At 36.3% G+C, this 12214-nt stretch overlaps 2 protein-coding genes across 2 annotated transcripts; one reads left to right on the top strand and one right to left on the bottom strand.

The window, feature by feature from the left end:
- The first annotated feature begins 2393 nt into the window (after positions 1-2393).
- LOC111781181 (zinc finger CCCH domain-containing protein 6) lies at positions 2394-6252 on the top strand. Its single transcript, XM_023661642.2, has 4 exons — positions 2394-2943; positions 4496-4696; positions 4824-4948; positions 5042-6252. The coding sequence occupies exons 1-4, from the start codon at positions 2884-2886 to the stop codon at positions 6108-6110; spliced, it is 1455 nt and encodes a 484-aa protein (XP_023517410.2). The 5' UTR covers positions 2394-2883; the 3' UTR covers positions 6111-6252.
- A 1006-nt stretch (positions 6253-7258) lies between these two features.
- LOC111781180 (uncharacterized) lies at positions 7259-9653 on the bottom strand. Its single transcript, XM_023661641.2, has one exon. It carries the CDS (start codon positions 9323-9325, stop codon positions 7412-7414), a length of 1914 nt encoding a protein of 637 aa, XP_023517409.2. The 5' UTR covers positions 9326-9653; the 3' UTR covers positions 7259-7411.
- Positions 9654-12214: the final 2561 nt, after the last annotated feature.

Genomic DNA, 12214 nt, shown 5'->3' with positions numbered 1-12214 from the left:
TTTTTTGGATAGACTATTCTACCTAGAAACTTATTGCAATTATCTCAATCATTTAATTATTTCCTTGAATATAAAAGCGTTGAAACAGGAAAATTTATTTTTATAAAAAGAAAAAGAACATTACTTGTAGCTTATTATTATTGTTGTTATTGGGAAACAAAAAAAATAGACATTTGGTTGGTTTTGTTGGTGTGTTGGGCCAAACATTTATGTCACGTGTGTAAAATGTCTTCATGTTTTGGTTCCTTGTATGGTTCTAGTATGGTTCTAGAAGATTAAACTTTGCAGTGATTTACAAATGTCTTTTTAACGTACATATGTTAACAAGTAATGGTTCGGTTAATTATGTTTGTACTAATTAGACATAATTTTTAAACGCTTGGAGTGGTTTCTATAGTCAAAGATACTTTTGGACATATTTTAAAATCTTGGCTAGCTTGTTCTTTAAATGTCGAGGACACGTTCAACTTCATCTTGGTTCCATAGGGCATTTATGTAATTTAAATACATACTTTTTTTCTTAGCCATTTTCAAGGCACAACATGTCAATATAATTTCTAATTAAAATATTTAATAAAAAAATATTCTCAATTTTTGCACTTTTATTAAAAAAAATTATTCATAAACTTAAATTAAAAAAAAAAATCTAAAAAAATATTATCACCATTACTTTTATACCCTAACTTCAGTATTTTATTTAAAAAATATTAGTTAATATTATTTTAAATTTTAATTAAAAAAAAAAAGTTCAAAAAGTGTTTACGAGGTTTTTAAATTTTTTTTAAAAGAATAATACTTTTCAATATTTTTGAAATATTTAAAAAACTTTTTGAAATTTTTAAAAGTATTTGGAAGATTTCGAAACTTTTAAATTTTGAAATATTATTGATATAATATAAAATTCAAAATATTATTGAAACTAGGCTAAAGATATTTAATAATAAATTATAGTTTACCATATACATTATATTTGATATTTTATTACGAGACAAATATCTAGATATTTGCTTTCTAATTCTATGTATGTTTCTATTTATTACTCTTTTCCTATATTTATAATTTATTTGATTATAAATAGATAACTTTAACATGTGTGGTGGATTAAGCAAACATTCTCGACCGTTCTTTAATTTCAAAATTTTATTTAATAATAAAAACAATAATACTTACCATAAAATCACGTCAATTAAAAATACTAAAATACATTTAATACAAACATTTTTAATTAAAAATAAATAAATATATAAAAATTAATTAAAATTTTTAATTTTATAACAAATATTAGAATTAATAAAAAGTTAGTGGCGCCATTATAGATGACAGAGAGCTTTCCAGCTTGCGCTGCTTCATTTACAGCGCGTTGGGTAAATTAAACTTTCACATCGTGCCTTTTATTTTATTATTTTATTATTTTCCAGATAATACTAAAAATATTTTATAATAATTTGTTAATAAAAGTATTCGAATTTAGTGAGAAATTAATAGGTTATATTGTACATCGTTCTTATTATTATCATTTTTATTCAAATTAAAAAAATAATAATCAATTTTTACTCGCAAATTTTATCATAAAGTTTGAATTCTATTAATTTAAACCAACTTATATAAAATAATATATTAATTTCGAACTCATATAGAAAAATATCGCTCATCACCATCAAAGCTTATTAGTGTCAAAAAAAAAAAACATCGTATCTGTCTAAGCCCTGTCGATTTCAAACCAATGCATACGTTTTATAGATGCACATGAGAATACTTTAACGTAAAAACTGCAATATTTATTTGAGGTTAACGTGTAATTATGAAACTGAAAGTTCAGTGTAGAAATTGAAACATTTTGGGGTGCACGCTGGACTGACTTGAAGGAGTTGGTGACCCGAACAACTTGAATAGAGTTCACAACCTAATTTATTGTCGGGTTTTTTTTAATTATTTACCCGGTTAAAAGTGAAAAATGTTAGAATGAAAATAATTATTTTGAGAATATATATACCCAAATGAATTAAAATAAAAGTTTTTTAGAAATATAAATAAATATCTCCAATAGTTGATTTAATTAGGTCATAATGAAGTCATGAACGAATGACGTGGATCCATTTTGGAGTTTTGATTACGTGTCCACTGTGGAACCACACAAAATCCATTATTTTGACACGCAATTGGGTTTTACGTGATCGTTATAAATTCCCGAAATAAATAAATAAGAAAAAGGTAAAAATTACCGAAAATTATTGGGCCGGGCTTTATTGAATGAACGCTTATTGGGCCGGCCTGTATTTCCTTGAGAACTGATTGGGCCGAGCTTTATTTAACTATGATTAATCAGTGTCACAATTACTTGGGATTCGAATCGCCGCCACTCTGTTACACTTAAAACGTCGTTTCCTAATGGTTCACTGTGATTCTCTTTCTAGGGTCCGTATTGCCTCTGCTATTTAAACCACAGCAGTCAAGAATCCGCCTCCCCCACACAGCTTCCGCCGTCACCTCAGGATCCGAAATAGTACTTTTTCTTCACCAAATCCACCGTCATTATCAACTCTGCTAGAGTCGCCTCTAGGGTTTCTTCCTCTTCTCCGACTTCTCCGTCTTGTTTTTTTTCTAATCGTCGCCGTCGCATCTTCTTTCGTCATCGCTTTCTATCTTCTTTGTTTCGATTTTAAGTTTCTGAATCGGATCGATCTTAGGATTGACAGTTTTCGGATTAGATAAATCTGTTTGATCGTTGGTTATTCCCTTTGCAATCGATCGATTGTTTCGCTTTATGCTTTAATCTGGAACTTTAGTCGTAGTTTTGTTTTGTTTTGTTTTTTTTTTTTTTTTTTTAAAAAAAGAGAAGCGAATCGATTTGAGTTAAGAGCGTCTTTGATCTGGGATTTAGAGATGAAGCGGACGAGGAAATCGAAGGGTGTTTCGTGGGCTAACGGAGTTAATCTTTGTCAGGTATAATTGTTAATATCTTCTAATCCAAGTTTCGTTTTCTTATAAGATCATTAAAATTCATATACGTAGGGCTTTTGATTTGATAGATTAGATTAGTCATTAATGATATTGAAATCTTCCACTAATTTTCCTCGGTGAAATCGAAAGGCATATAGTTATTTTTCATTTGGTTATTAGACTTCATATGCTTTCTCGCCAATGAATTTATGATATTAATTTAGTAATTCACTGGCACAATGCTTTTCTTCGAAGAAATTATCATGAGAACAAAAAAAAAAAAAAAAAAAAAAAAAAAACAAGTATCGCTCGGATTGTGAACAGATGCATTAATTTCCCCCCGGCGAGCAATCAGTTGGCGGAAAGAAATAAAAAAACAGAATTGCATCATAATACGGAATTTAATCAACGGCAGTCCAATCTGAACGATCCGAGTGACGTTCATTGCCTTTGAAAAACCAATATTTCAATTCACAGCAAGAAATTATAAAAGCTCTGTAAGATATGGTTTAAGAAATATGAACAGCTCTGATCTTCAACCAGAGTTTCAGTATTCAAAAAACTTCCCGATCTAAAAGATCCAAAAGTAATTGATCACGAGCCAGATTAGACGTGGACTCGTGAAATAACCTTTCTATTTGCTATGCTGAAATAAAAAACATTTTGATTTTTGAATTACTCCAAAAGAAAAAAAGATTAGTTTGACCAAACCATTTTATATAGAATGATATCAGCCACGTCATGCAATTTTATTCGCCCACTCTTTGATCTATAAGTAAATGTCAAGTTTTTTATTCTCTAATCCCTTGGAGGATATGAATTTGTTCTTTTGGCGATAAGATAATACGAGCTATTTAATACAACTTCAAGAACGTTGATGGACGAAACTATTTTGATTGTGTGTAAATATCAAGAACAGTTTTAGCCCTTTCTTAGAATCAAGCTTTTTTCTCTTCGTAGATTGCAGTCCTGGGTATTATTATTATTTCTTCAAATTCCAAATTAGATGTATAAACCAAACAGTTCATTGTAGAACTGAAATTCTGAAACAGTACAGAATCTGTAGTTGATCATATCTTTATGTACTCATGGTATGTTAATCCTGTTTAGAATTGCATTTTGAAATTGATGATGGTCTTCCTGCTTCCTTGTATGTTTGAAAGCTTTTCAGATAATGTTCCTTTGTCCTAATCTGTCTTTTTTCTCCATAACTGTATGGGCATCTCCTGAAATTCCCACTTTGGCTAAATGCCCATTTTCCACATTGTATGAACATATTATTCCTTTTCCTGAAAATGTCTTGTTCTGGGTCACTTCATGTTGTCTTACTGAGAATACATCAGGGTAGGCAACTTCTCTACGTGTGAGGAGAAATTGAACAGATGTTTGTATTCGGAAGTTTTAAGTGTTTTCTTTGTTTTATCTTCCAATGAGGTTGGAAGATCCTATATCTTTGGTGGTTTTCTTCTTGTCCTTCAGGCTATTGAACTCATGTAAATTTATATACCGTGAACCAAATTATGGTGAATAATTACGATTGCTCTTCTTTAAATAGGTGAAGTTGTTCTCATCAGAGGACTGTCCTTCTAAAGTTGGCCAATCTTCCAATCATCTTCAAGCTAAAACCTCCAGAAGGTTGCCTCCTTATACTTATGAATCTAATGGTTGTCCTCCTGGGTTCAATGTTACTTGTTTGAAGAACCAATTAGCAGATGTGTCCTCCATCCCTTTGATTAAATGGAATTGCCCTCCCAAGGTTAGCATTATTAGATACTCTTCCTCACCTATTGTCAATTAGCTCTAGTGGGTTACATGATGTGTTGTGTGTCCTTTTTGTATCCTTTTCTGATATGTCCAATTGCAATGCCATTTCTTTCGAACAGTTTGCTATGAGTTGCCACTGGTGTGTGGCAGCAGGAGAAGAAAGTAAAGAATTGGAATCTCAAAGTTTCAGGGAGATGAGATTACTCGAGGCGGTTTACCCTCGTGTTTCTGATATTCCTCCAGGGTAATTACAAACTCGTGATATCTGGAAGTTTAATATTTTTTTGTTTCGAATTGTCTAATAATTTCATCTGTGTTGTTTTCTTCTTCTGTATAGTGCAACCGTATCTACCGAGATAAAAAATGAACGATACAATGATAGTGTCACTCCTCTTGTGCCTATTATTCCCATTGAAGAAGAAGAATGTGAAGTAATGGAAGCAGATTCAGCTGCTGTGGGTAACTCCGCTACGAAATCGTTTCGGATGATGTCTTCCAACATTCAGTTGGAACCTGCAATCTCTAAAAGTTCCATTGAAACATCAGCAGCAGCAGCAGCATCAGGGGAAATGCATACTGAAAAGCTACCTGATGTTGGTGTGGACGTAGCCGCTGCAGCCTCTGCTGCATTAGCTGTTCTAATGAAAAGCATGGAGCAAGGAAGCATGATCGACACCAATTTGCTTATTAAGATCTTCAATGACACAACAATGATTCAGAATTTGACAAATATTCTTCCTCTATATGAAGCATCCTATGGAAGTCCACCCTCTGCTGCAATTGCTGCACCAATATCTTTGTCAAAGCCAGTTACTGCATCCAATTCCCTGCCTGTACCAAAATCCGATACGATACAGAAGCTCCCGAATCGAAGCTTACCCCACAGCTCGGTTGGAGTTCCTTCCTCAGTAACCACTCTTCCTCAGGTGAGTAACATTGTAGCGTCTGATGTAAAGCCAGCCTCAGTACCAGTCCGTAGCCGTACCGAACCCCGAACAGTAAAAACTACCATACCGAATGCTAGGAACTACTCTAACACAGGTGCAGCTCCTGGCCAAGTGAACATGGCACCAGTAAGTTTGGTGAGAACAGAAGGGCAGCAATTGAAGGATCTTAATTACTATAAGAACCTAGTAAGACAACATGGAGAGCAGAAGAAGGATGGAAAGGAACAGAAATTTGAACTAAATGGTAATAATCACAACCAACAATATCCAAACATGATTCATGAGATGAAAGCAGGGAATTTGAAAGGCAAGAATAAGAAAAACTGCATTTACTTCAATACCCCTAAAGGATGTCGAAATGGCAATGATTGCCAATTCAACCATGACATGTCAATTCCCTGGCGCATAAATAGCGTATTGGAGACTCAAAACAGTAAGAGAATGAAATTGTGGGGATGAACTTACAGGGAAATCTTGTGTTAAAAATGAGGGAAATGGGTTTGAATTTCAATGAAAAATATTACTGGGGTTGCTTTAAATGATCTGTTTTAACCATGATGATAGGCTGTTTCTGAATTAATTCATACTTATTGGGCTGTCACGCTATGTGTCTATTATTTTTGTAGTGCAAGATTGCATTTAGGATGATAATTTATGAACTTTTAATTTTCTTCATAATATAAACACTAAGAACAAACACTAAGAACAAGAGAGAAACTGAGAAACACAAGCTTAACTCACTTTGAACGAATCTTTTTGTCATGTGGAAAGCACTTTCCACCCAGTGTGGTGGTGCCCTACTTTTCAATAATAATATTAGAATCAAAATGTATATTCTCATCTAGACAAATCGAAGAGGGACGAAGGGCAATGACACGAAATGCACGACGCGGCAGAATAATATGTATATGTATATTTCTAGACAAACCCGTTACACTAAGACCCACAGAAATATGTATGTTGCAGGGAAAGGACGTGTGACTCTTCTCCCAACAATCATCAATACTTGGTGACTCTTCTCCGAATAATCATCAACATTTGGTGTAAGCAGAAGAAAACAACGGTTAGTGATGACATAGATCATTAGATTAAACGTAGGCTTATGCTTGGTGGCGAGACAATCAGACGGGGCGGCGGAGAGGACCGTTGGAGGAAAAAGTGGAAATGGGGGCGGGGGAGTGGGCAATGGCGGTGGTGGTGGAAAGCGTGGGCGGCGGCGGCGGCGGAGGGGAAAACGGAAAAAGGCTAATTTGAATAATAAACGGCTGAATTTTTCCGTTTCAACTACCACACGACACAGAAGAACGAGTAGAAAAGTTTCAAAACAAAACGACAAATTTGAATAATGAAATCCAGCTCGGAGTGTAATTCTTAATTAGATTGAATAGCGGCGAAGGAATTAGAAGACGGCGAGACAGGAACAGGGACAGAAGTAGCCGTTGAGATTTAATGAATTGAAAAAGTGGGTGTCCTTTTTCTTGTGTCATTTTCAACCAAAATGGAATCTTAAATATTTGATGGGGCCGAAATTAGTGCCTTCTTTGTCTTGATTTTACCGCCAAAATAACGGTAACTGTCATGGTAATGGATCACTGAACAAGTAGCCGTTGAACAAAATCCCTCTCATCCTCTACCTCTGTTCATGATTTTTATTCATCACAATCATTAACAACAAATCTTTGTAACAAAATTAAGGAACAAATCAAAGAACAAAAGAATAAATCAAGTTCGTTACATAATCTAAACCAAAGACAAAATCACTAAGAATGCTTGCAGGGAGGAAGAGGAGCTCCACAGAGTCCACGGTTATGCTTGAACGCAGATGCCGGGAAATGTGTTTTATGCGGCGGAATTTCGCCACAAAGTCTGTTTTCCGACACGTCGAACTTCCAAAGCTTCTGCAAATTCAACACCTGTGCTGGAATCCGCCCACATAGCTTGTTCTTTGAAAGCAAAATCGTGGTCAATTCCGTCGCATTTCCAAGCTCCGCCGGAATTTCACCGGAAAGCTTGTTTCTAGCTGCGTCCAGTACATGTAACTCACTAAGTTCCGACAACGACTTGGGAATTTCCCCTTCCAATTCGTTGTCGGATAAAACAAGTGACTTGATCGAAGACATTGCTACTCTGTCTCCAACATTCTCATCAATACAACCACTGAAATGATTGCGAGAAACATCGATGGAATTGAAATGGCCAAGTGGGTCTTGAACTCCTTTTGAAAATATGTTGTCAAGGCACCCAGTGAAGTGGTTGGAATGAAGATCAAGATCCATTAACAGTAAAAGGTTCTTGAATTCAGCTGGAATTGTCGAATGAAATCCGTTCTTCGACAGGTTAAGGAATGAAAGATTGGTCATGTTCCCAATCCAATGTGGCAACGGCCCTGTTAATCGATTGGCCGACAAATCAAGAACTGATATAGAAGATGAAGACAACCATTTGGGAAACGCCCCTTCAATCCCAGTTTTGGCCAAAAGTAACCTAAAAAGCCTCATTTTAACAAACCAATTCGGAATCGATCGCAACCCAAGTGGATTAAACGAAAGATCCAAGCTCTGTAATCTCTGTAATTTTGATAACTGATGAGGAATGCCACCGGAAAGCGAATTCCTCGACAAATCCAGAGTTTGGAGGTTCTCCAAATTTCCAAAAGTCTTGGGAATCTTGCCGGTAAAACGATTGTTAGCGAAGAACAAATCAGTTAAAGTGGTTAAACGGCCAATAGACGACGGCAATTTCCCAGAAAGCTTGTTGTTCTCAAGAATCAGCCGTTGGATCTTTGCAAGCTTACCGACAGACGCCGGTAACCGACCACTCAGCTGGTTTTCCGACAGCCGGCAGAATATTAGGGAACTAAGTCCGGACACGGAAGAGGGAATGCTCCCGGAAATCTTGTTCTGATTAAGGTACAGCAAAACCAACTCCGACAGTCCACCAATCGATGTCGGAATCCTCCCTGTTAGCTCATTTTCAGAGAAATCGAGATATCTGAGATTCGTAAGCTTCCCAATACTCCTAGGAATGCTACCGGAGAAATTGTTAGCATGAAAATCAAGATTTTTGAGCTGAATTAGCTTCCCAATTGAGCTAGGAATCGGCCCGGATAGTCTATTTCCGGACAGACCCAATTCAGAAAGGCACTTAAAATGCTCAAAAATGGAAGATGGGATGATTCCAGAGAGCTGATTGTTGCCAAGATAAAGTTTTTCCAATCGAAAAAGACACCCAAAGCTTCTAGGAATCGAACCCATGAGCTTATTTGAATCGAGGAACAAATGGGTGAGTCGTGATAGCTTACCAAACTCGAAAGGAATTCGACCGCTAACGTCTTTGAGATTGCTGAGGTCGAGAAATTGAAGAGACGACAAGTTTCCAAGAAAAGGGGAGAGAGATCCAGACATGTAAGTGTCGGCGATAAAGTCGATGCCGGAGACAATCCCGGGACGGGTGAGGTTGGTGACTCTGCCGGAGGAATCGCAGGCGACGCCGTCCCAGGAGGAGCAGCAGTCGGTGGCAGAGTTCCATGAAAGGAGGAGGTGAGAAGGGTCGGAGGTGATTTTGAGTTTGAAGTGGAGAAGGGCTTCTTTGTCGGTGGGGTGACATGAATCAGAGGGGGGAAGGAAGAGAGATGAAGCTAGGAAGAGGAAGAAGAAGCGGAGAGAGAACGCCATTGTTGCTGTTAATGGGATTGAGGCCGTTGCAGGGGAAGAGCTTTATAGAGAAAGTTGCAGGTATTGGATATGGAGTTATGTTTATTTTAAGGAGTGGTTTGGTAGCGTGCTGCACGGATTCAGGCATGGAATGTAGTGGGTGTATTTAGTGGAGACATGAAATAAATGTAGAATGCTATGAAGATTAGTGGATTATGTGTGTGCTTTCACCAACTTCTTGGGACTCACATAAATAGATGTGAACCCAACTCATGAACATGGAACCATAAATGGTTTTGTGTTGTAGGATGGATCTTTAGTGTCGTAGTACCCGAGTTTAGGCTAATAGATAAGAGAGAGTTGGTGCGTAGTAGTTTGCATGCACCTTCTTTTGATCAAACCAACTCATGTCGTTGCTAATCCAGTGGATGCTATGAGTGGAAATTCAGGCTCACCATTCATCCACAAAGCGCCGGCCCAATATGGGAGACAAGGATCCTTAACCCAGTCTCAAACACGTTAATCCCGTAGAGACATCTATTGTGCTAGCCTTATCTTTTGTCACTAGCTTCTACGACATGAGTAAAGGAAGATGTTGTTTCATTGTACCAGATTTGCCTTGGTCCTATTCCTTTTGCCGGTGGGATAGTTCCAATTGTTGTTGTGAACATGTTTGTAATAGCCTAAACTTGTTGCTAGTAGATATTTGTCCATTTCAGGCCTTTACGTGTCAACGTCAGTGTGACGGTTTTAAACCGAGTCTATTAGGAAGAAGTTTTTGCACCCCGTGAGATCCTAAATTGGTTTGTGAGGGAAAACGAAACATTTGTTATAAAGGATGTAAAAAACTTTTCCCTAGTACATGTGTTTTAAAACTATGAGGCTGATAGAGCCAAAACAGATAATATATCTGTTAGTGGTAGGCTTATGCTGTTATATTGTTATCGAACACGGTAGGCTTGGACATTTACAAAACTATAAATATTCACAAGACTAGCATTTTTAATATTTAAAAATTTAAATTTATGTATTAATTATGTAAATAACTAAATAAATATATGAAGACACAAATATCTCCCGGGAGATTCCACTGTAGTATATTTATAGAAAATTAAATAAGACAAAACAACGGTAAAAAAAATTGACATAAATAAGCCATTAATCCATAATGTCAACCTCGGATGTCGAAGCTTAGAATAAATATCATGTGATGAAAATCCAACATGATTCTTCTTTTGTTCTGTTTTTTTTTTTTTTTTTTTTCTTAGGACAGCATATAATCTATAGCTGATAAGAATGTCGCAATCCTGTCCGGAAACCATTTTTCTGGATTTGGGCCGCCAATTTAGAATTGGGCCACCGGCCCAATTGAAACCCAGGGCGGCGCCGTGTCGGGTTTGATGCGATGAATTAGGGCACTATTTTAAACTTTTCAATTTTGGTCAAAATTTGATCCTCCGCTTGGAATTATAAATCATAATTGGCGGTGTAGTCGTTCTAGTTTTCATGAAATTGATCCATCGCAATTTCATTCCGTCTTCCATTTTCTCCTCATCTTTATCGAATCGTAATTCACATCGTCTGCGCCAATTCGAGGCAGAGAATGTGCGGCCACATGTCCCCTTGGCCATGAGACGAGTCCCTGCGAAAATAATCCCCAATTTCCAATCGTCAAGCGTTTACCCTAAATCGATCATGGCTAGCGACGGAGCCAGAGAAATCCAATCCGTTGATTTGCAGAGGACAGGCGTGGAGGAGAAAGAAAAGAAAGCGACAGAGAAGAAGGCCGTGAAATTGCCGCCGCCGCCGGAGAAGCCGTTGCCGGGGGATTGTTGTGGGAGTGGATGCGTCCGATGTGTGTGGGACGTGTATTACGAAGAGCTTGAAGATTACAATAAGCTTTGCGAGAAAGGTTCGGCGTCCAATTCTTGAGATTCTGAATCGTATTCTTCTTTCGAGCCCTAATTTTTAATAAGAAAAATGTGTATCCAAAATGAATCTATTTCTGAATCCGTTTATTGTAAGTTGATCGAAATCAAATTCGATCTGTATTTGAATCTGTGTTTGTATGCCAACTATTCTTCAATAACATGAAGCCGAAGAGCTCATTTCATCCCTTTTCCATCTCTTTAGAAGAACGCTAAATTCGTGGGTGAAAATGAAGAAAGTCATACCATGACCACGTTGACCTTGGACTACCATTTTTATACGCAAAATTATATCTATATATATATACCACACCTCTTTTACTTTTGACTTTTTTTAATATATATATATATGTTTTGCTATTTTAACTTTGTTTTTATTTTCAATTTTTTTAAAACAAGAAGTAAATTTTAGGAGTGTTTTTTTACTGTGAGCCTTTTTATATATGAGATGTTCGATTAGAGAGGATAACGAAACATTATTTATAAGATTTTGGAAACCTCTCCCTAGAAGACACATTTTAAAATCGTGAGATACGAGCTGTAGTGGGCCAAAATGAACAAGATCTACCCTCCGTAAGCTTAGCTTGGGTTGTTACAAATGGTATCATGGCCAGACATAGCTAAACACCGGGCGAGCTGTAGTGGGCCAAAATGAACAAGATCTACCAACGGTAAGCTTGGGTTGTTACAAATAGTATCATGGCCAGACATAGCCCAACACCGGGTGGTGTGTTAATGAGGACGTTGGACCTAAATATTACATCACCTAATTATAATTTATTAAATCAAAATTGTGTAAATTTTAAAATAAGAGTAGAAAATTATAGTGAACAGTACATTTAATTTCTTAAATTAATATAATTCAGTCAATTAATTATGGTTTAAAGTTAAAAGTATTATATTTTTTTAATATAAAATTATTTATTGTAAAATTATAATTAGTGGCTGTTATATTGGAATTGGAATGGATTGTGCTCGGAAT

Source organism: Cucurbita pepo, chromosome 19, assembly GCF_057944985.1.
Source record: "Cucurbita pepo subsp. pepo isolate OVF chromosome 19, ASM5794498v1, whole genome shotgun sequence".
Classification (NCBI taxonomy): domain Eukaryota; kingdom Viridiplantae; phylum Streptophyta; class Magnoliopsida; order Cucurbitales; family Cucurbitaceae; genus Cucurbita; species Cucurbita pepo.
This window is presented reverse-complemented; position numbering and strand designations above follow the sequence as displayed.

What these genes read in the sequence shown, in the direction of transcription:
- LOC111781181 (XM_023661642.2), top strand. Translation starts at nt 2,884, where the DNA reads ATGAAGCGGACGAGGAAATCGAAGGGTGTTTCGTGGGCTAACGGAGTT. An exon ending in ACGGAGTTAATCTTTGTCAG is followed by an intron (nt 2,944 to 4,495) that starts GTATAATTGTTA and finishes TTCTTTAAATAG; the next exon opens with GTGAAGTTGTTCTCATCAGA. An exon ending in GTTTCTGATATTCCTCCAGG is followed by an intron (nt 4,949 to 5,041) that starts GTAATTACAAAC and finishes TCTTCTGTATAG; the next exon opens with TGCAACCGTATCTACCGAGA.
- LOC111781180 (XM_023661641.2), bottom strand. Translation starts at nt 9,325, where the DNA reads ATGGCGTTCTCTCTCCGCTTCTTCTTCCTCTTCCTAGCTTCATCTCTC.